At 32.0% G+C, this 21,151-nt stretch overlaps 3 protein-coding genes and 1 long non-coding RNA gene across 4 annotated transcripts; 1 reads left to right on the top strand and 3 right to left on the bottom strand.

The window, feature by feature from the left end:
• The first annotated feature begins 6,401 nt into the window (after positions 1-6,401).
• On the top strand, positions 6,402-9,613 carry LOC137820659 (plant intracellular Ras-group-related LRR protein 9). The gene is made up of 3 exons (XM_068624842.2): positions 6,402-7,446; positions 8,148-8,314; positions 8,681-9,613. Exons 1-3 carry the CDS (start codon positions 6,727-6,729, stop codon positions 9,333-9,335), a joined length of 1,542 nt encoding a protein of 513 aa, XP_068480943.2. The 5' UTR covers positions 6,402-6,726; the 3' UTR covers positions 9,336-9,613.
• A 1,838-nt stretch (positions 9,614-11,451) lies between these two features.
• Positions 11,452-12,994, bottom strand: LOC137820658 (uncharacterized). The gene is made up of 2 exons (XR_011082665.2): positions 12,840-12,994; positions 11,452-12,006 (listed from the first exon to the last, which is right to left on the bottom strand). It is a non-coding gene; the product is annotated as an uncharacterized LOC137820658 (long non-coding RNA).
• A 1,788-nt stretch (positions 12,995-14,782) lies between these two features.
• On the bottom strand, positions 14,783-16,521 carry LOC150025239 (uncharacterized). The gene is made up of 5 exons (XM_090295680.1): positions 16,476-16,521; positions 15,483-15,911; positions 15,277-15,365; positions 14,928-15,014; positions 14,783-14,842 (listed from the first exon to the last, which is right to left on the bottom strand). The coding sequence occupies exons 1-5, from the start codon at positions 16,519-16,521 to the stop codon at positions 14,783-14,785; spliced, it is 711 nt and encodes a 236-aa protein (XP_090151806.1).
• Positions 16,522-16,783: 262 nt separating this feature from the next.
• Positions 16,784-19,168, bottom strand: LOC137822332 (uncharacterized). The gene is made up of 10 exons (XM_090295679.1): positions 19,022-19,168; positions 18,765-18,932; positions 18,286-18,412; positions 18,105-18,189; positions 17,897-18,029; positions 17,702-17,808; positions 17,451-17,571; positions 17,194-17,364; positions 17,033-17,110; positions 16,784-16,960 (listed from the first exon to the last, which is right to left on the bottom strand). The coding sequence occupies exons 1-10, from the start codon at positions 19,166-19,168 to the stop codon at positions 16,784-16,786; spliced, it is 1,314 nt and encodes a 437-aa protein (XP_090151805.1).
• Positions 19,169-21,151: the final 1,983 nt, after the last annotated feature.

Below are 21,151 nucleotides of genomic sequence, written 5' to 3'. Positions count from 1 at the left end.
GAATCCAATTATTTTATTATAAAATAAATTGATAAAGTCAATCGGTAAAATGAATGATTTTTAAAGAGTTTTTTTGTTTTTAAAGAAATAGAACATAATAAATTCCTAACATGTTTAGGAATGATGGGATGGACTATTATAATACACTGATTGATAGGTTATGTAAGGAAGGATAAAACAAGCTAAGAATATCTATTACTTACTTAACGAACCTTAACAATGGATAACTATTACTTAGTTAATGAAGTAGAAAATACGAAATAGGTGTTCAATTTTATGACCCAAATGGAGTAACTCTTGATATTTTGATGTTTACAATTACAGTATCATGATTAGTGAATTAATTCATTAAAGTATAATCTGCTGAAAAAAAAAAATTTGTCATGGTTATATTGTAAAAAAAAAAAACCATTATTTTGGTATTTAGAATTTTGTATAATTTTGTTCTTGAAATTATTATAAAGAATTATATTTATGTGATTCATTAAGAAAAAATACGGGTAGATTATTTATTTGACGGACTGGTTAACATAATTAGCATATTTTTAACTTTTTTTTTCATTCATAATTTTTTCTTCTATCCTTTTATTCTAAATTTTTTTAATATTATCAATTCTAAATTTTATAATCTTTAATACAAATTTGTATTATGGATTGTGAGATAGGAAATATTATACTATTCGAAACACAAATTTTAACTTATTTTATAATTTGGAAAATTTCTGAATTTCACATTCTAGAATTAAAAAAAAACAATCAATAAAAAATATTAAAAAGTAATTTGAATATTTTTTGAAATATGGGATACAAGAAGAAAAACATGGAGAGTGCAGAAAGAAATTACTCAAAATCACTAATTCATAACACTTTCACAATGATAATAATTTTTTTAATATTTAATAGTATTTTTTTTTATCTTTTTCTAAAGTGCATATATTGTTTTAATTTCAATACATGATAAATACAGTAAATCAAATTTTATTTTTTTTATAATAAAATTTAAATATATTATTATTATTATTATTATATATAATATTTTATATTATTTTTTAAATAAAAATAATAATCATATATTCTTTAAAATTTTGTATATATTTAATAAAATATTCTATTAATCAATTTATTAGTATGATTGAAATTTTATTTTATTTTATAAAAAATAAAAATATTATTATATTTTTATTTATTTATATGTTATTATGCAAGAGAATAATATTATGAAATTATTTAAAAAAATAACTTAAATTTTTTTTTCAAAATTCATATTTAAAAAAAATATATTAATTTAAAAAATATTTTTTATGCAAATTTATATATTAGTGATTTTGAGCCATGGGCCTATGCCGCACAGCCGACATTTGTGATAAAGTTGAATGGCAAGGGTTTTGATTCAGAGGAGAATGGAAAGTGGCACGAGGAAGAGGGTTGTGTCACATGCATGTTTTGATGTTTGTGCAACACATGCACCTTAAATATTAATTCAATTCATCAACTTCATACCACACACAAAGCTAGGCCACGTGTACGATTCCAATAAGAACACGTAATATAGCATGCACATGATAGAGTTATTATGTTATTATAAGGTACCTTTCCACGTGCCATATCACAAATTAGTGACTTCAATTTTTCACTTAAATAATTTTTTATTGTTTACCGTTTTACTTTTCTTTCATTCTCCATTATTTATAATTTACATTTCTTTTCCACTAGTCATCTCTTTTATGCATTTTCTATTTCTACTCAGTTTTGGGAGTTTTGTTTTGGTGTTCTCATGCTCTCTTCAACTCTTTAGTACACTCTTTTTTTTTCAACTCAATGTTTCTCTCTCTTTATCCGTTTATCTGAGTTAAATGTCTTTCTTGTTAACACTCTTTTATAATTTTATATTTTTAGGGATTTACACAACTTCTGTAATATATTTTCATTTGATACAATTTGTAGAATGAGAACTAAATTAACCAACTTTTGTACTAATTTGGTAAAAATCTACAATTTTGTTAATCAATATTTTTTTTATGAAGATGATAAACATAAAATTTTATATTTTAATTTTTTTTTCACACAAAAACATCACATTTGCACTATTGTCAGGTGTCTATCCCAACTCATCCAAGATTACAATGAATTTTTATTATTATAATAATAAAATAGTGTATTGATTTAATAAAAAGATTTCACTTCATCAATTAGTGTATTATGACAGTGACAAATATGAAGTTTTATAATTTAACTATTTTTTCACACAAAAGTTTCACCTTTCCAATAGTGTCCTGTGTCTACTCCAACTTATGTAAAAGTTGTATGACTCACCATTAACATAATAACGAAGTGATGTACTAAACTAACCACTAAATTATCTGAATCTGTAACACATGAACTTTTGTAATAAGCTCTTTCAATCTTATTTATATGAGTCTTTAACCAATACTCTCATATATATATATATATATTGTTCTTATATTATATATTATGAAATATCATAAAAAAATAAAATAACTCACGTGATTTAACTAAAATCTTAAACTTTATTAATCGATAATTCTAATAAATATCATGTACTTTAATATTTTCTTCTTCTAACACATATAAGAATAACTTTTGTGTCAAAAAAAATAACTAAATTTTAAAAAATATGAAGTAATGTGAAGGTGTACACTTGCTATTTGTCATATGGGAATGTACATTTAACCTTTTCTTAGTTAGATTTATGAAATTTTTCTTTACTTTAACTTTGAATTTTAAATAAGTTTTGAATGACATTTTAATTAATGAATTTATGTGGTATATATCACGTTATTGAAGTGTTTGCAAAACTCACTAATTTGGTTTGTGATTTTAACGTATAAAGGTGTAATATAATATTATTAAATGCTTTGGTATTATCATTGTCCCGACAAACTTAGATAACGGAATAACTTTATCTTTATAAATTTAAACACATTATATAAATATTATAAATGTTTATTTATAGAAATAGTTGATAGTCTTCGATTACAATCTTATTTATGTGAATAAGTATTTGTATTAAAACATGAGTTTTAATGTAAAATAAATAAGAATAAATTAAATTACGTAAAATAACTTTTTTTATAAAAGATGTTGAACATTATAAGATTATAAGGAGTCTTCAAGAAGTAGCCATTTTTTCCATTTTCCCATCCTACTCATTTAACTTGTTTTCCAAACCTCCTTCATTTATAAATAGGAGACCTACCTAGTGTATTTGACAAGTTGAAATTAATAGAAAAAGAGTTACTCTGCACAAATTGTGTGAGGTGTTAGTGAGGTTTGAATTCCTCTTAGCATTTAGGTCTTATCTTGTGAGTATTGAGAGCTCTCAAGTGGCGACTATCTTCACTTATCTTGGAGGTCAATCACACTCCAAGTGGCATGTTCCACTTCTCAAATCCATCACATAAGATTTCTCCTTCCTTCATCTATTCTTCCATTGCCATTCCATTTTTACTCTTTGTATCATGTTCTTGTTTGGTTTTCCTTATTTCCATTCGACAATTCTATTTTGGTTTCTTTTCCTTGTTCTTTAATTTTGCACCTTCTAGCATCATTTTCACCTTATAATTATCTTTTCCTTTTGCCTTTGTAAAATTAACCTTCACATCTACTTAACCACTTAGTTAAGTTAATGTCCAGTGGGGATTTTCCTAAGGTCTTCACTCTTAAATTCCTAAAATCTCAATCTAAGTAAAATGTCACACCATAAAATGAACAATCCTAAAAATCAACTCACATCACTAACTACCACTAAGCAATACTACATTGACCAATGCTGCAAATTTATGGTAGTGGAATCCAAGACAAATAGACAAGTAGCACATTGCATACATTATGATAGTGCTTGCCAACAACGATTGCGAACATCTTTTAGCAAATTCAGACATCAATGAGAGATAAAATAATTGAAGCACCTCATACTTATTTCTTAATTATTTTTTTCAGGAACACCTAAATTTGGACTCAATCCAAATTAATCCAGTTGTGGTAAATTCAGTCAAGGCAAACCTTTCCATCCTAATAAAAGTGTAATTGTAAAAATAAATAGTCATCATGGTTATTTTGTGATGTACAAAAAAACATGAATTACTAAACAAAGTGATCTTACCATGTAATTTAGCGATTGAGAGGTATCATATAATGATCTTCCAAGATGGTTGCAAATTGTACAAGAAAGTTTTTCGGACACAATTGTGCAAATATTGCTTCACCTTATCTTTTGGACAATGTTCAAGACACCTAGTGTTACATCTTGGAATGCATACTTTGGTCTTTCCACTCATGCAATGACGAATTTAATTATTGCAATCCATTGCCCATGATGATGGCACGTCTTTTCCCGGTGGATATGGTTCTTCCAATTATTGCGAAAATATGTCATGCCTCAATTGAATATATGTATGATAACTAATAGAGAAATGACCATATTCTCAACATTACAATATGAAAAGGTTGGATGGGAAGCAGATGATCTCAAGCGAGCTCTTTTGTCGACTGTAGCCGGCGGAGCTGCTTCATCATGTTGGTAGCCTCAGGATCGGTTTGAGCCATGATACTTATAAACAAAAATCAAATTCAGCACGGTAAAAAAACTTAGGAAAATAGGACTTAAAGAAATTTCTACATATCAGAAAAGTCTACCCAACAGTGGGACGATTGATACACTGCAAGAATCCTCTATGAAGGGAGCCTCTTCGGTAGTTGATAAAAAACATAGAAAATTTCTCTATCTTGCGGATCATAAATGACTTCGACGATGACTTATACCGAGTGGGAGACCAAGTCAAATAAAAAGAAAATTTGTTTTTCCCTTGAGATTATAAAAATAAGGTTCCCCCTTTGATTCGATGAATAGTTTGGAAAATCTACCTTTAATTTTTTTTGTAGAATGAGGTCAAGGGAGCAAAAATGATATTGCTCGACCGACTGGACAAAGAAAGTCAACCCACGGGATTGGGCAAGTGGGAGTTGTAGTAAAAGAGATTGGACTGAGGAGACAACTTTAGTCCAAATAAATCATAAATAAGCGGAAAGACTTGCAATGCAACCCATGAATTGGGATGCAGTTGACTTGGAGCCACGTTGAGAATCCTAAGGACTTCTCTTGTAAACTTGTGAACAATTAAACTCACGTGGAGGTTAGCAAAAAGACAACAATAAACATAAAGAACTCTTGACTCGACCCCTCCCGACCATGACAGACACTTTCAGAGGCACTACAACATTCATTTGTAACAACGTCTAAAGGTGAGTTTGACTTTAACATGACACTCTTGATACGAAGTTGTCAACCGAGGACGAGCCTCAGGGTGATATGCTCAACTACATGAGGATCCACCCAGTCGTAACCAGCCCGACGAGGTGGTAGGATAGCAAGGTCGGTTGCCCCACTAAGGCCAACCAACCGCCCCAGTTTGTTCCCCATCACTAACGAAACCCCCTAGAAGAAGAAGACAAAAACTAAGACTCGGAAAAAAGACATCACTAACCTTTTGAATAGAGTGGAAAACACCACACCACAATTCGATACTCAAAATATAACTTGGTATTCGGAGTCAGAGAGAATTATCAAAGAAACACACATGAAGGGAACCACTATTTATAGAGGTCCTACTACGGGAACGCGAAGCGTCGTACCCCTCAGAACCGTTAGATCTACTCATATCTAACGAGTCTAATCGTAGCGACTTAAAACGTCACGACCAGTAGAACCAATCAGACATGTTCGCATCGAGTAGTTACACTTCTCACTTTAAAGAAATGTCTTGAAAAGCGTCCCATCAACGTCGAATTTGTATAGACAAGCGTTCAGTCCTGTCTCCTCCAACCTTGAAACACAAAATAGTCATGCTAGACCCTTCTGGAAGGATTTTCCCTCAAGCTTGAGGGTTAGGTGTACCGATCAGGATCGAACGGTCCTATAACACCCGATATCAAGTGTCGACCGACCAAATCGAAGCCGATAGAAGAAGGAGAGCACTACCAAAATAGAAGAATGTATTGCAAGTAATCTCTAATCCCATTACAAGTAAACTTTTATTTTTCTCATTCTTATTCACTCTCTTCTCTAATAAAAATATGTTTCTTTCACCAATAATAATACATAAAACGAATCTTTCTTTCTTATGCACAAAAATAATTACTTAAAAGTTATAAAACATAGGATAAATGTTTTATTTATACCCTTGTCTTTCAACATAACACAAGTCCAACCATTTGGGTCGCTTGAAGAAATGTATTGACCATTGATTGCTTAAATTATAATCATTATTTTTTAACTAAAAAAACTTTTATTTTTATTTGTTGATCCTTTTCAAACTTCAAGAGACCAAATATAACCGTATTTTTTTTCATTTAAAATTTGATTAATTTGTACATATCTTTGTGATATACAACTAAAAAAAAAAATCAGATATTGTTTGATTTGGACCTAAAAAGACGAAGGAAGAGAGAGATAGGAAAAAAGAAGAAGCGAGTAAGCAGTGAGTGAAGTGAGCTGTTCCAGATTCCATATGAACTTTTACTTAACTGAAGCAATGAAATCAGAAGTCACTGTCCAATTCCTAATTCTTGTAACTAAATCAGACAAAATTTCAAGGACGATATTCTCAACGCTGCATTGAATCGATTCTATATTATCCCAACTCATCACAAATTCCCAATTCCCAAACCCCAAAATCTCTCTCTCTCTCTCTCTCTCTCTCTCTCGCCATGGATCCCAACCCTGGAACCTTTCCCCTCCTCTCCTACGTCATGTCGCGCCTTCCTTCCCTCACTCCCAGACCAGCCGCCGCCGCCCCCGCGAACTCTGACTCCGACCAATTCGACATCGAGCAGCCGCGCGCCCCGGAGATCCTGGGGCAAATGCCGCACCTCGCCGACCCGGACCTCATGGCCTCCATGGGCCGGGCCGTATCCCAGGTGGCCCAGGCCCGAACGGTCCTGAACCTGATCGGGGAGCGGCCCACGCACGAGGAAGTCGACAGCGCCAGGGCCAGGCTCGCGGAGATCGAGGCCCAGCTGTCCCACGACCTGGAGGAGATTGTGCTCCGGGCCCGGCCCGCGGAGATGGAGATTCACGGGTGGCGGGCCCAGCAGGCCGAGAAGGAGAGGGAGTGCCGGGAGCTGGCGGAGACGGAGAAGCGAATCTGGAAGTCGGTGGTGCAGCTGGACGAGATGCACGAGGCCTACGAGAAGCTTCTGAAGGAGGCGGAGAAGCGGTTGGTGAAAATGTACGAGATGAAGGAAGATGGTGATGGGGATGTTGTTGGCGAGGAAGTGAACGAAGAGGTTGTGGGAATTCTTCAAGAGGCCTATGGTAAGGGAATGGAACGCGTCAATCTTTCTGGACGCCAATTGAAGCTCTTGCCTGAAGCATTTGGTCGCATTCCTGGCTTGCTCCTGCTTGATCTTTCTGCCAATCAACTCTCCGTAACTACTACTTCAACTCATTCCTTTCTTTTCAACCCCTTTCCAAACACGCTAATAATACTCACCATTCTATTTATCATACAACATCATCAATCAATTATATTTTGTTTCCATAAATTTATCAATTAGGCTCTATGAGAAGAAAAAATAAGTATAATTATTTTAGTTTCTTGTATAAACTAAATTGGGTTAATTTTAAATGGAGACACCCAATGCATTTTATCTTATTATTTTTTTTTCTCTTGCAAATGTTTATTCCTGATCCCAGTTTTTTTCCGTTTAAGCTGGTAGTGACATGTGTCTTTGTGCAAAATTGACTAATAAGCTTGTTCATCTCTCAAGATGCTGTAGATACTGCGACACAAATTTCTAGTTAATGTTAGCTCTTATTTTGAATGTGGGTGTTGTGTTTCTTGGTTTACCATTGATATGTCTAAAATCGTGCCGTAGTACTGTTTTGTCTTAATAATTTAGAACCTTGAGAGAAAATAAGAAGTTAAAATAAGCTTAAATATTTCAATTTTTATAATAGCTCTTTTTAACTTTAGCGTTTGCATAAGTTAATTTAATTTGTTATGAGAAAAACTTAATTTATTTTATCTTTTTAACTTTTTCTTTTATGAGCACGCTATTAGAAGTTTATCCAAACAAGTTTTTAACTGCTCCACATACATACTAATAAATATTCTGTGCATCAATAGGCTATTTCTGATTCAATAGCTGGACTGCAAAACCTTGTGGAGCTTAATCTGTCTTCAAATCTTTTGGAGTCTCTGCCTGATTCAATTGGGTTATTACAAAAGTTGAAATTGCTCAATGTCTCTGGAAACAAGCTGACTGCGCTTCCTGATCCCATCTGTCACTGCAGGTAAGTTAGAAATTCATTAGAGTAACACGATGTTATGGTCACCAGTTTTGCTATGCCTTGTGATTTGGTTCTAATAGACCACCAGTCTGGCTAGAATAGTAAAATAGGACCAGTTTTGTGCATGCATGATCAAAAAACTGTTTTTTTATTCAAATTGTTGGAGTGTCTTATATCAAGATTATATGGATTTTGTCATTTTATTTCTGCGTCTTTCACCATTTTAAAATCTACGTTCAAACAGTGTACAGTATCTCCCTCATCTCATTTTTCAAAACCGGTACCAGAAATCATACTGGAGTCATTGAGGAATTTGTTTAAAATATAAAGAATATCATTGATTGATCTCCTATTATATTGAATGATCAGGTCATTGGTTGAGTTGGATGTGAGCTTTAACAATCTATCATATTTGCCAACAAACATTGGATATGAATTACCGAACTTGCAGAAACTCATTATTCAGTTGAACAAGATTCGGTCTCTTCCCTCATCTATCTGTGAGTTGAAGTCCTTGCGCTATTTGGATGCTCACTTCAATGAGCTACATGGGCTTCCTATTGCAATCGGGAGACTGACTAATCTGGAGGTTCTCAACCTGAGCAGTAACTTCAGTGACCTCAAAGAACTACCAGAGACATTTGGTGATTTGACTAGCCTCAGGGAATTGGATCTCAGCAATAATCAGATTCATGCACTTCCTGATACATTTGGGCGCCTTGATAATTTGACCAAGCTAAACTTGGAGCAGAATCCTCTTCAATTGCCACCAATGGAGATTGTAAATCAAGGGGTTGAAGCCGTAAAGACCTTTATGGCCAAGAGGTGGCTTGATATATTGTTGGAGGAGGAGAGCAAAAGCAGCCAAGAAATGCAAGAACTAGAACAGGGTGGTTGGTTAACACGAAGCACCTCCTGGTTGAAGAATGCTTCTGGAAATGTAATTGGGTATATTGGAACTGCCGTTGGAACTCCTATGTCGCCCAAATCTCCCAGAGACGCATATCTTGATCAGCAGCTATGAGGTAAAGGTCCAACTGTCATACCTGTATTTTCGAGAAATAATGTACATACTATGTGCTGCTAAGCAACAATTTCCTGCTACTCCTTCCTTTTGTTCTCTGCCCCACTAAAAATAACGTGGGTTGCTTTGCTTACATATACTTTTGTTTTGCTGAGGCAATATCTGGATGAGAAAAGCCAGTATTAACTTTCTTTCCCAAACTTTTTTGTATTAGGTGGAATTCATGTAGATTTAACTAAATATGTGACTCCCATTTTTAAATGAGGGGAAATTATGAATTTCTATCCTGTTCGGATTGATAGGAAGAAATGAAATAAAGTAAAATGAAATGAAATGGTTTAGAACTTGGTCTCTTATTAAAGTTAGTGTAAAACACTTATAAATAGAAGCTCGGATTCATGCTATTTGATGGTGGAGGCATAATGATATTATTTTGAATGGGCGTGTTCTGGCACTTCCGTTTATAAGAGGTGGAGTAAGGTTAAGGTTTAATGGATTCCTCCTTGTGAAGTTGAGATTGCTGTTATTTGTTTATATTCAGATTCGCAATTTGCGGTTAAGATTGCCATCTTTTGGTTGCAAATTGCAATCATCCATGTTTTCCGAGAGAGAGTCCAAACAAGAAGTTGGTGAAAGTTTTAGTCAAATATGGGTTAGTTATCCAAGTTTCTAGACATGTTTTTAAGGTTGTTCCCGATTGTATTTATCTCCGTACATTACTTAAAACAGCTTAAAAAAAGGATTCCGAATTCAGTTTTTATTTTATTTTACTAAGGTGGTGTAATTCCTTGGACAAATTTTTTAATTTTTTTATAGATATCAATAAATTGTGTTTAAAAATATGAAATGAAGAAATTGTGTTTTCAAGCATCACTTATGACTTAAATTAAGAGTAATTTTAAATCGTATTATATTTTTTTATTTCTTTTAGAAAAAATGTGATTAGAAGTACTATGATTTCAAATTTTTTTAAACACGTTTTTTTATATTTTTTAATTTTTTTAAATCGTGTTTTCAAACATGTTTTTTATTTAAATTTAAAAAAAAAGAGTTTTCAAGTACACTTTTATTTTTTTCCTTAAATCATGTTTTTATTTTATTTTCACATCTTTAATAATTTTTTTGTTTAAATATTTAAAAATTATTTATTATTTTATGAAAAATAAAAATTAACTTATAGATTTTAATTTTAAACTAACTTTTTTATCTAATTTGTTAGTACATATAATATATTTTTGCATAATGGGATTCATTAATTAAATTACACAAGTTATTAATGTAATTTAGGAAATAAAAAATAAAAATTAATTAATTAATTTAAATAAAAGAATTGTTGAGATAAATAATATAAATGAAGAAAATTTTTGACCAACAATAAATTTGATACAAATTTAACAATATTTATTATTTTCATAAACATTAAAATGACAATTTTGCAAACATTCTAAACCATAAACTTAAGATTGAAACCAAAGGCAAAGATGGTGTACGAGTTGGGTTCTATACAATCAACGTCGGATCAAAGTTGATCGAGACCATTACACTTAAATAGAGGACTAACGACTAATCAAAGGTCAAACATTAAATAGTGTATTCTTAATTACAAATTAAATCCTTAATTAGGTTCAATAACGAAGGATCCATAATTATATAAATAAGCACATCTCCCAAAGGATTATGTACGTCATCATTTAGTACTAAACACACTGAGTGCCGAGTGTCGAAGTTTAACTTGAGCGTATGAGTATCTTTTGCAGGTACCATCCGAGTCCGAAATTCGCAGAGACAAAAAGTGAAAGAGTGAGAGGAGCAGAAGGAGTCCGTTCGAGAGGAAGAAGGAAGAACAAATTGACCGGAGAGGAAGTGAAATAGTTCTCTAATTCCTACCCCGTTTGAGAATATATTTTAAATAAAAGCAAACTTTATCCTCCTTCGTTGTTATTGTGATTCCATACAAGTGAACTTTAAAAGGTTTCTTAGGAACATAGCTCTAAGCTCGAATAAGAGATGCAACCATGCACACAATTTGAATTTAAAATGTTGTCAGCATATATCCGTACTACTTCTCTTTATCCCGTTCACTATCATTAGTCTTCACCCTCGCAAGCATAAAAAATCAAATAAGAACAATATTATTTTATTTATAAAATTTCTCCTTTGTAGCTATATCCGGCTAATTTAAGCAAAACTAAATAATGTACATAATAAGGAACTAGCGCTCCACTGAAGCTCAATGACCTTGGACACACAAAACATCTTTTATAAGTGCATTGAGGTTCCTATTGGATCCACCTTCAGCGATTGCTTGGTCATATATACCCTTAAGTTCTAGGGCCCTCTCTCTGATTTCTTTACTCTTTTCAAGATCCATAAACTCTCCAATCACTTCCAATATTTCTTTGTGTGTTATCAATTCTTCACTTTCCAACTCATCTTTTTAACTCCCACCCATTCTTCCACACTTCCAAAATTTGTCTACTGTGTCACTTGGTCAAAGAAAAGAGAGAATATCAGCCTTGGAATACCAGCAAAAACAGCTTCCAGAATGGAATTCCACCCTCAATGGCTCCAAAATCCACCCACAGATGGATGTGACAAAACCTTCAATTGGTCACACCAAGGCACCACATTCCACGAACCACTCCCAAGTAACGAACATGATAGAAAGCTTCTACATATAGTAAAGACTAACACTAAGATATACTTAGACTAATAAAACTAGTTACCAAATTTTTTCATTTTTATTCAGAGAAACCTTGTTATCTGAATAGATGATTGAGTATGGTATTGGATCTGTCTTAACAATACTATCCCCTCCAGAAAACATTTTGTCTTCAAAGTGGAATCTTGAAGCCAATTGGGTCACAGATTAAATAGGAGTTGTACACTTTGAATATTAGGTTTAATTGGTGGAGAATGTTGGAGGAAAATGAAATGTATCATTTTCAGGATATTGTTAATATTGAACTCAGGTTGGGTGGAATAATTATTAAATTTAAGTGTGGAAGATTATGTGAGGGGCCGTAGGTTTAATCGGGGGAGGCGCATGCGTATAACTAATATTAGGTTTATGAGTGGGATGAGATATGCTCTTCAGAATCATCTACCTCATTAAAAGCCACAAATTCAAAGACACCAAAGAATTATAGTGTGTATAAATTAAACTTGTTTGGTTAATCTCAGTAATTACAGAAAAAAGTTAAAACTTGTATTAAACATGAAAACCTGGAATTCCCAAATTCACTGTTTCAGAAATCTTTCTTGTATCTTGAAACAAGCTAAGTTAGAATCACGGACAAATTCTACTACCTTTTTTGAAGTTTATTGTGTACAAATTTCAAAACGACCGCGATGAATATAAACAGTTACTGGTTTAAGCACTTCAAAATCTGAATATAAGTTGAAGCGAAAACTTATCAAATAGCTTAAAAGCTTAAAGTCCGAACAATTAACATGTCTCATATAAGATAATTTTATAATTTGCAGTGAGATTAGAAACTTTACCTAAAAGATCAGCCTTCAAAGCTCCGTTACGAAACCAAGCTTCGTAGTTGATGTAAGCTGAGGAAAAAGGAAGGCGACATGGTCCAAACATTAAAAAATTAAATTTTAAACTTAATTCAATTCTACAATAACATATAAAATGATATTTACAAAAGTATTTATATATTAAAAAATATTGTTATTTTTAGTTCACATGTAATCTTCAAAAACTAAAACTAGAAATCTATGTTGATAGGGTATGACATGGCCACCACGTGTCCTCTTAATCCAAGACTTTCTGTGAGACGCAGACTCATGATGCTTCAAGCTAATGTTTGATTCAATAATTGCTTCTTCTGTACTACTCTTTTTCACCACTCATCATTTTTCTTCCCACCCCCACTAAATACTTACCCTTCTATTATCACTAAAAAAAAATTAATTTTATCAGGAGATTTTTTAGAAGAGGTTATAAGAACCTCTAAAAAAAATTAATTTTACTAGGAGTTTTTTAGAAGAGGTTATAAGAACCTCTATTAGTACATGGGGTTTTCATAACCCCGATAAGTTCCTAAAGTTTTCTTAAAAGTAATATTTTTTTACTTTTTCCAATACTTTCTCATGTTTTATTTTTTCACACACTACAATCTTTTTCAGATTTTTACACCTTCTTCATTCAAAAGTTCAGCAGCTCTCTCACTGTTAAACATTTCTCCCTATTCTTCAGCTCACGTTCCTTCAGCTCTCTCACGTTCCTTCAGCTCTCTCACGTTCTCATTCTTCCCTTCGTTTTTGTCCTAGAAAATCATCTTCAGCTTCTTCATTCTTCCTCTGAATTGAAGGTTCATTTCTCACTCTGCTTTTGTTATATTAGGTATTCATTTTAGTTTTTTGCTATTTGACTTTTTAAATTTGGTTTTCATCTTCTCCATTTCTCATTTTCAAAGCTGCGGTGCATTTTATACCGCGTTCGTGCCTCCAGTTTTTCTCAAGGATCGAATACAACTCTTGGAACACTGTCTCTGATTAGTCTCGGTACAATCTTTTTTCATTGTTTCTTATAAATGTTCTGAATGTTGTGTGAAAGGATGTTGTGTTGTTGTATAGTTCTGCATAATGTTGATGAATTCTGTTTTTTTTTCTGTTTTTTGTTTTGTCTCTGCTGCATCCTATTTTCATTTGCAGTTTTTGGCCTTTGAAAAAGTTTAGTTGCTTCTGTTTTGTAAAATGTACTAGTGCTACTAACCCGTGCATCGCTCGGGAAAGAAATACAGATATAATTATTAGGTACAATTATTGATGAAGTATTATTATTATTATTATTATATTAATAATGTTTTATACTATATTTTTGACTTTTTTTATGGTATTTTTTGGGGTTTTTTTTATTGAATTATTGAATAAATATTTATATATACATAAATATAAATATATAAAAAAAACACACATATATATATATATATATTAACAAATACATGTATAATTATTTATAAAGTATTATTACTATATTAATAATTTTTTATACTTTTTTACTATTATTACTATATCATTGGAAGAAAAATGTTATAATAATAATGTGCACATATATGTTCACATATGCACCATACTTTTTAATTAGATTTTGTTTATTTTATTTAGATACTGCATAAAGGTGAATGGATATTTAACCACTAAAAAAGTTATTTATTCATGAGGGTGTATATTACAAATCATTAGAAGTAAAAATATCATAAAGAAAACAGTAAAAGAAAAGTATAAAATGAAAAGAACAGTATCAAAATGTGGACTGGTGTAAGACACTGTATTGATTCCTTCACATTAATAATGAAATGTCTAATGCATTATACATGTTGAAATCTAATGCATTCACATTATACATCAAATACATGAGGCACTGTGTCAAATTATTAAATTTCAACACTCTTCAGTCCAAAACCTTAGTCTTCCAACATTCTAGTTCACCTCTACAACTTTCCTGTGGCAGAATCTCTATATAATTTTTTTCCATCTTGATCATACAATTCCTTGTCCAAAAAATGAGCATTTAAACAAATTAGTAGTGAAGAAATATTTCATATTACAGACATGGTAGAGGAAAACATAACTTACAAATGAATTGTTATTACCAATGTCCTTGTTACATTTCTCACAATCTACAACTTTCCTATGACAGAAGTTTCTACATCCTCTCACAATCTTCAACCATCGAATATCAAAATATGCAAATGTACAAAATAGCAATAGCAATACACAACTATACAATGCAAGACATGACATGTCATATATAACAGTATGAAATTGTGGGACATATCCATGTTGTCATTTTGTAATATAAATTGAATGTGACAATATGATTTAACTTCAAATTACAATTCAAGGTGTAACATATAACAACATTGTTTTTCAAATATTGTCAAAAACTTCAGTATAAACAACATTTTTTTGTCTTGTTTGTTACATTCTCATCTTCATCGAGAATAAGAATTCTCAATCCTTTCTTCGTTCTGACTCTAGAGATAGCTACATACAACTGTCCATGTGTGAAAACTGGACGTGGAAGATATATACCAACTTTCGCCAATGATTGACCTTGGCTCTTATTAATTGTCATTGCAAAACATAAAGCTACTGGAAATTGTCTTCTTTGGAATTTAAAGGGCATACCTGCATCTGAAGGGATCAAATTCATTCTTGAAATCAATATTTTCTCACCAATGTTTGGTCCTGTTAGAACTGTTGCACGAATTACATTTTTACTCAAAGCAATAACTTGCAACCTTGTTCCATTACAAAGACCATTGGCTTGATCAATATTTCTCAAAAGCATAATAGGCACGCCAATTTTCAACTTAAGTCGATGATTTGGTATTCCTGGACATTTTATCTCATTTAAGAATTCAGACGTGAACCATTCCCCTTGAATCTCCTGGTCTTCATCTGATTGGCAAGGTGTATCCGAGCTAAGATAAGTTATTTCTTGAGCACTTAATAGAGATGAAATAAAATCATTCACTTGCTCTACTGATTCAGTTGTGGGACAAAGTATTGCTCCATCCTCAAAATGTGGACTGCTGTAAGACACTGTATTGATTCCTTCACATTAATAATGAAATGTCTAATGCATTATACATGTTGAAAATGAGAATGTCTAATGCATTCACATTATACATCAAATACACGAGGCACTGTGCCAAATTATTAAATTTCAACACTTTTCAGTCCAAAGTCTTTGTCTTCCAGCATTTTGGTTCACCTCTACAACTTTCTTGTGACAGAACCTCTATATAATTTTTTTCCATCTTGATCATACAATTTCTTCTCCAAAAAAATGAGCATTTAAACAAATTAGTAGTGAACGAAATATATTACAAACATGGTACAGGAAAGCATAACTTACCAATGAACTGTTATTGCCACTAATGAAATGTTTTATGATGTCTTCATCCACACAAATTTTTTTAACTCTAAAGGTTTGCTCAAACCTGAAACCTGGAGCAGTTTTTGAATCAACCTTGTGTCACTTTATATTTACCATACAAATACAATATCAGTATTGAACTGCAGTCAATATTGAGGAACAAAAAAATAAGAAAGATTGCAATGTGTACCTAAGCGTGACTTTTAAATGTGCTTGCTTTATTTCTCACAATCTACAACTTTCCTGTGACAGAAGTTTCTGCATCCTCTCACAATCTTCAGCCATTGAATATCAAAATATGCAAATGTACAAAATAACAATAGCAATGCACAACTATACAATGCAAGACATAACATGTCATATATAATAGTATTTATCTATAAATAACACCAATAAATAAGTCCAATAATATTAAATGAAAAACATAATTCTGCAAAATATTTCAAATGTATAGCAATATTACATAATTGAAGAATGTTTGTTGATTCAGTAATGTTCCATAATATCCTCCAAACATCAAATTTGAGCATAATCCTTAAACTACATTTCACTTTTCAATTTTAATATTTCTTTTAAATGTTTTAAGCGGAAGATTTTCCTCTGCAACCTCAATCAATGCTGGAGACTGTCTCTTAAGTGGAGTCAATGTAGCATTGTCCTTGCTCAAATCCACAGTTTGGGATTGACACTCGTTGCATTCACTGCCAAACTTGTTCAACAAATCCTGTTTCAATACACACACATTAAGAATAAATGTTTTCAACTAATGTTACTCTCTATCAGAACTAAACAATACCTCTGTGATGTTCTCACAGGAAGCATCAGTCAAAGCTAGTTTGCCTTTGCCCTTTTTGCCATCTTGATCATACAATTCCTTCTCAAAAAAATGCATTTAAAGAAATCAGTATTGAAGAAATATTTTATATTACACACATGGTACTGGAAAGCATAACTTACCAATAAACTATTATTGTCACTAATGAAACGTTCTATGATGTCTTCATCCATACAAATTTTTTTAACTCTAAAGGTTTGCTCAAACCTGAAACCTGTATCAGTTTTTGAATCAACCTTGAATAAAACCTTTTTCTCCAGTATGTCTGCAAATTCTTTTGGAAGATTTCCATTCTAAAATCAAAATGAAATTCAAATTAACCAAGATCTTTATATATATAATATAATATAATTCACATCTAAAGGTGTGCAACGATAACCTTATCATGAGTTTCCAAAATTTCAGCACATGATTTATTCAGCAGTGAGTTTGCTTCTCTGTCAAAGAGAATGAAAATGGTAGAATCAGTCTCATCAATGACACGTAGTTGCACTTTATATCTGCCATAAAAAAACAATATTAGTATTGAACTGCAGTCAATATTGAGTAATAAATAAATAAGAAACATTGCAAAATGTGTACCTAAACGTGACTTTCATAATGTATTTGTTACATTTCTCACAAAAAAACATTTTGGAGTTAGGATAAACTGCCTTATTACAGATGCAGGCAGTGTACCACCAATCATCATTGTCCACAACATGTTTTATAGTGCAAAGAACTATGAAGGTGTTCACCTGTGTAAATATAAATTGTAAATATCATGTCTAAATAAGTGAAAACCAAAGACAAATCACGAATTACAAAATATGTAATGACATTTACTTCTCTACAATCCTTCAGCCCTGCTATGGTGGTCCTGGTGGAGGTTTGAAGGAATTCATCTTCAGGAGTTTGCTTTGAAGATTCACATAGCTGGCTTAGCCCCTGGGATGGAGAATCCATACTTTCTAACATCCTTTACATTAAAACTACATTAGAATACATGCAAACCATCTTTTGAACACAACAAATAATGATATTTGTAAAGTACCTCTTTTTCAACAATAAGGCTTCTTCAGTCAGTACATTATATTCCACTTTTGTGCAATCAATGCAGTTCTGAATATAGATATTGTCTATATAATAATATAAATTAACATGTAAGAAAAATATACTTAGAACCTAATTATTGAAAATAGAAATAAGATACTTTGATTGATCCAAAATGATACCTCTGAACAACTTTACTTTGGCAAATTGGATAGCTATAACTACATTCTCTACTTCCCCAACAACGAGGAAGGCATTTAACTGATCTACATAATTGCCGAAGAGCGTGCATTGAATCCGAAAACTACTCTAAAAAAACATCTTTGTTAAAACGTTAGTTTAAAAAAAGGAAACAATGGTGGACTGAAGTTACAACATACCCATCACAATCTATGGAGATGACATTCAGTTTGCTAGTTCATCCTTCCTTTCGCAATTCGCGTTCTGTTCCCACTCCAGTCAGAACTCCAATTATATCTACATAAAAAAATTACTGAAGTTAAAAACGGTAATGTTGTATTGAAACATTAAACCCTAAAAACAACATATAATTTCACTAACCCACTAAATAGTCTGTGTCAAAGCCAGGAGCAAAAATCAGAGAGAGAGGTGTGTATTGTGGTGTACTTTGTGGTACCACTTCATTAGCCATTAAAGATACCTTCGTCCCATACTGAAAGTTGATCTTATACTCATGTTTTGTTGTTCTGTAAGACCCTAAGTTGGAGGCAACAATAAAAGATTGTATGGAATATACACGATCTTCACATATTTGATTCTGAAATTTGTATATAAGAGTCCTCCTCATAGATGCATGTATACGGACTCCCTACAAAGTTCAAAAACAAAACAATCTTTAAACACAAAAAATGAAAAATATATGTTTGTTAGAACCGAGAGTTTTTTTGAAAAACTTACTTCTTCATCCTGTAGAACCATCTCTAGTGAAAATGGAATTTTCTGTTTGGTGAAATCTTGCACACACCATAGTCGTAACACTCTAACAACCACATTCCATGTCTCCTTTGTTGAATTAACGTCATTTAAGAAATGAGTTAACGTCATTAGTGTATTCCAACAAATGGACCAAACAATTTTTGTGTATTCCAGCAAATGGACCAAACAGTTTCAGTGACACAACACAATGACAAAAGTTCATTTAAATAGTGACATTCCAAAAAAATGATGCACCATTTTCATTAATTGATTTATTTTTTTTATATTTATTAATTTACCTTGTAGCTGTACAGTAGAGGTTTAGAATGCAGGTTCAGAATGCACTTCTTATGATGCCTTTTAGGATTGGACTTTGCATGTGTCAGCCCAATTTTAACATCGTTGGGGGAAGGCCATTGAATAGCTGCTCTTATAGTCCACAGAACTATATTGTATTGCAGATTTGACAATTGCTTCAATTCAGAAATACATCATGTTGCCTACAAAAGCTAAACTATATACAAAAGGAAATCTGGAAATAGTTGTTAGACTTCTGGGATAGGTTCTTCAACTTTATACACTATTGCAGCAAACATTGTTCAATGTGCACTATTCACCTCAAGTCTAAGCCATATTAAACCATATCTATCTTCTGTCTTCAATACAACCCACTTTTGATTTGACAGCCCAATTTAAACACCATTCGGGCACTTGGTTGACTTCATGCAACACATTAGAATAAAGTTGTGTCATACACCTGTGCCATACAAAAGGGACTTGCCAATGCACAACTTTTTCTATAATACATAATACAACCCACTTTTGATTTGATAGCCTAATTTAAACACCATTCGGGCACTTGGTTGACTTCATGCAACACATTAAAATAAAGCTGTGTCATACATTTGTGCCTTACAAAAGAGACTTGCCAATGCACAACTTTTTCTATAGCTCACAGAACTTCACAGTTGTGTTATATACAAAAGGAAACCTGCACATAGATCTTGAAGTGTTGCAATAGCTTTATGAACTTTATACAATCCTGCATTATAAAATAGGCAAAGACCCTAATATCCGGATGAGAGAGAAAGAAAGAAAAAAGTGAGTTTTAAGAATTGGTACGTGGCAAGCTCTGGTAGGTCTAGGTGTCATGTGGTAATTGGTGAAGCTTTGGTCAATTTTCTTCTTTAGGTATGTATTTATTTACGATTTTGAATAAATTTGGAATATAATTTGTTTTTGGATTTTTATTTAAGTAGAAAATTAAATAATTTAGATTTTTAAAATTTTAGAAATTTTATTTCTTTTATATTTTTATTTAAGTAGGAAATAAAAATATTTAGGATTTGTATTTATTTATGATTTTGAAAAACATAGAAATTTTATTAATTTTAGATTTCTATTCAAGAATGACATTAAATAATTTAGGATTTAGGGTTTACGTTTGTGGAAGTGGCGTTTTGCAGTGTACATAGTCGCCGTTTGTTGATTTGGCGTTCTTCAGTATACATAGTCGCCGTTTGTTGATTTATTTAAGTAGGAAATAAAAATATTTAGGATTTGTATATATTTATGATTTTGAAAAACTTAGAAATTTTATTAATTTTAGATTTTTATTCAAGAATGACATTAAATAATTTAGGATTTAGGGTTTACGTTCGTGGAAGTGGCGTTCTGCAGTGTACATAGTTGCCGTTTGTGGAAATGGCGTTCTGCAGTGTACATAGTCGTCGTTTGTTGATTTGACGTTCTGCAGTGTACATAGTCGCCGTTTGTTGATTTGGCGTTCTGCAGTGTACATAGTCGCCGTTTGTTGATTTATTTAAGTAGGAAATAAAAATATTTAGGATTTGTATATATTTATGATTTTGAAAAACTTAGAAATTTTATTAATTTTAGATTTTTATTCAAGAATGACATTAAATAATTTAGGATTTAGGGTTTACGTTCGTGGAAGTGGCGTTCTGTAGTGTACATAATCGCCATTTGTGAAATGAATGTTCTGCAGTGTACATAGTCGCCGTTTATGGAAGTATTCTAATATACATTACATTAGAATATACATTACATTAATTTTGAAATCAATAAAATTTATAAATTATTTAATAAATA

This window comes from Phaseolus vulgaris, chromosome 9 (genome assembly GCF_051622355.1).
Source record: "Phaseolus vulgaris cultivar YP4 chromosome 9, ASM5162235v1, whole genome shotgun sequence".
Classification (NCBI taxonomy): domain Eukaryota; kingdom Viridiplantae; phylum Streptophyta; class Magnoliopsida; order Fabales; family Fabaceae; genus Phaseolus; species Phaseolus vulgaris.
Note: the sequence above shows the minus strand (reverse complement) of the source record. Positions and strands in the feature narration are given on the sequence as shown.

Bases quoted from the DNA above. Each gene is read 5' to 3' on its own strand.
- LOC150025239 (XM_090295680.1), bottom strand. From the start codon at position 16,521: ATGGCTGAAGATTGTGAGAGGATGCAGAAACTTCTGTCACAGGAAA. The intron at 15,912-16,475 runs GTTGTAGATTGT...ATTAATGTGAAG, and splicing joins GAAACTTCTGTCACAGGAAA to GAATCAATACAGTGTCTTAC. The intron at 15,366-15,482 runs GTATGCCCTTTA...TTCCACGTCCAG, and splicing joins TTTGATCCCTTCAGATGCAG to TTTTCACACATGGACAGTTG.
- LOC137820659 (XM_068624842.2), top strand. From the start codon at position 6,727: ATGGATCCCAACCCTGGAACCTTTCCCCTCCTCTCCTACGTCATGTCG. The intron at 7,447-8,147 runs GTAACTACTACT...GTGCATCAATAG, and splicing joins TTTCTGCCAATCAACTCTCC to GCTATTTCTGATTCAATAGC. The intron at 8,315-8,680 runs GTAAGTTAGAAA...TTGAATGATCAG, and splicing joins GATCCCATCTGTCACTGCAG to GTCATTGGTTGAGTTGGATG.
- LOC137822332 (XM_090295679.1), bottom strand. From the start codon at position 19,168: ATGACGTTAACTCATTTCTTAAATGACGTTAATTCAACAAAGGAGACA. The intron at 18,190-18,285 runs GTATCATTTTGG...ATTATTATATAG, and splicing joins CAAAGTAAAGTTGTTCAGAG to ACAATATCTATATTCAGAAC. The intron at 18,030-18,104 runs GTACTTTACAAA...TTTAATGTAAAG, and splicing joins GCCTTATTGTTGAAAAAGAG to GATGTTAGAAAGTATGGATT.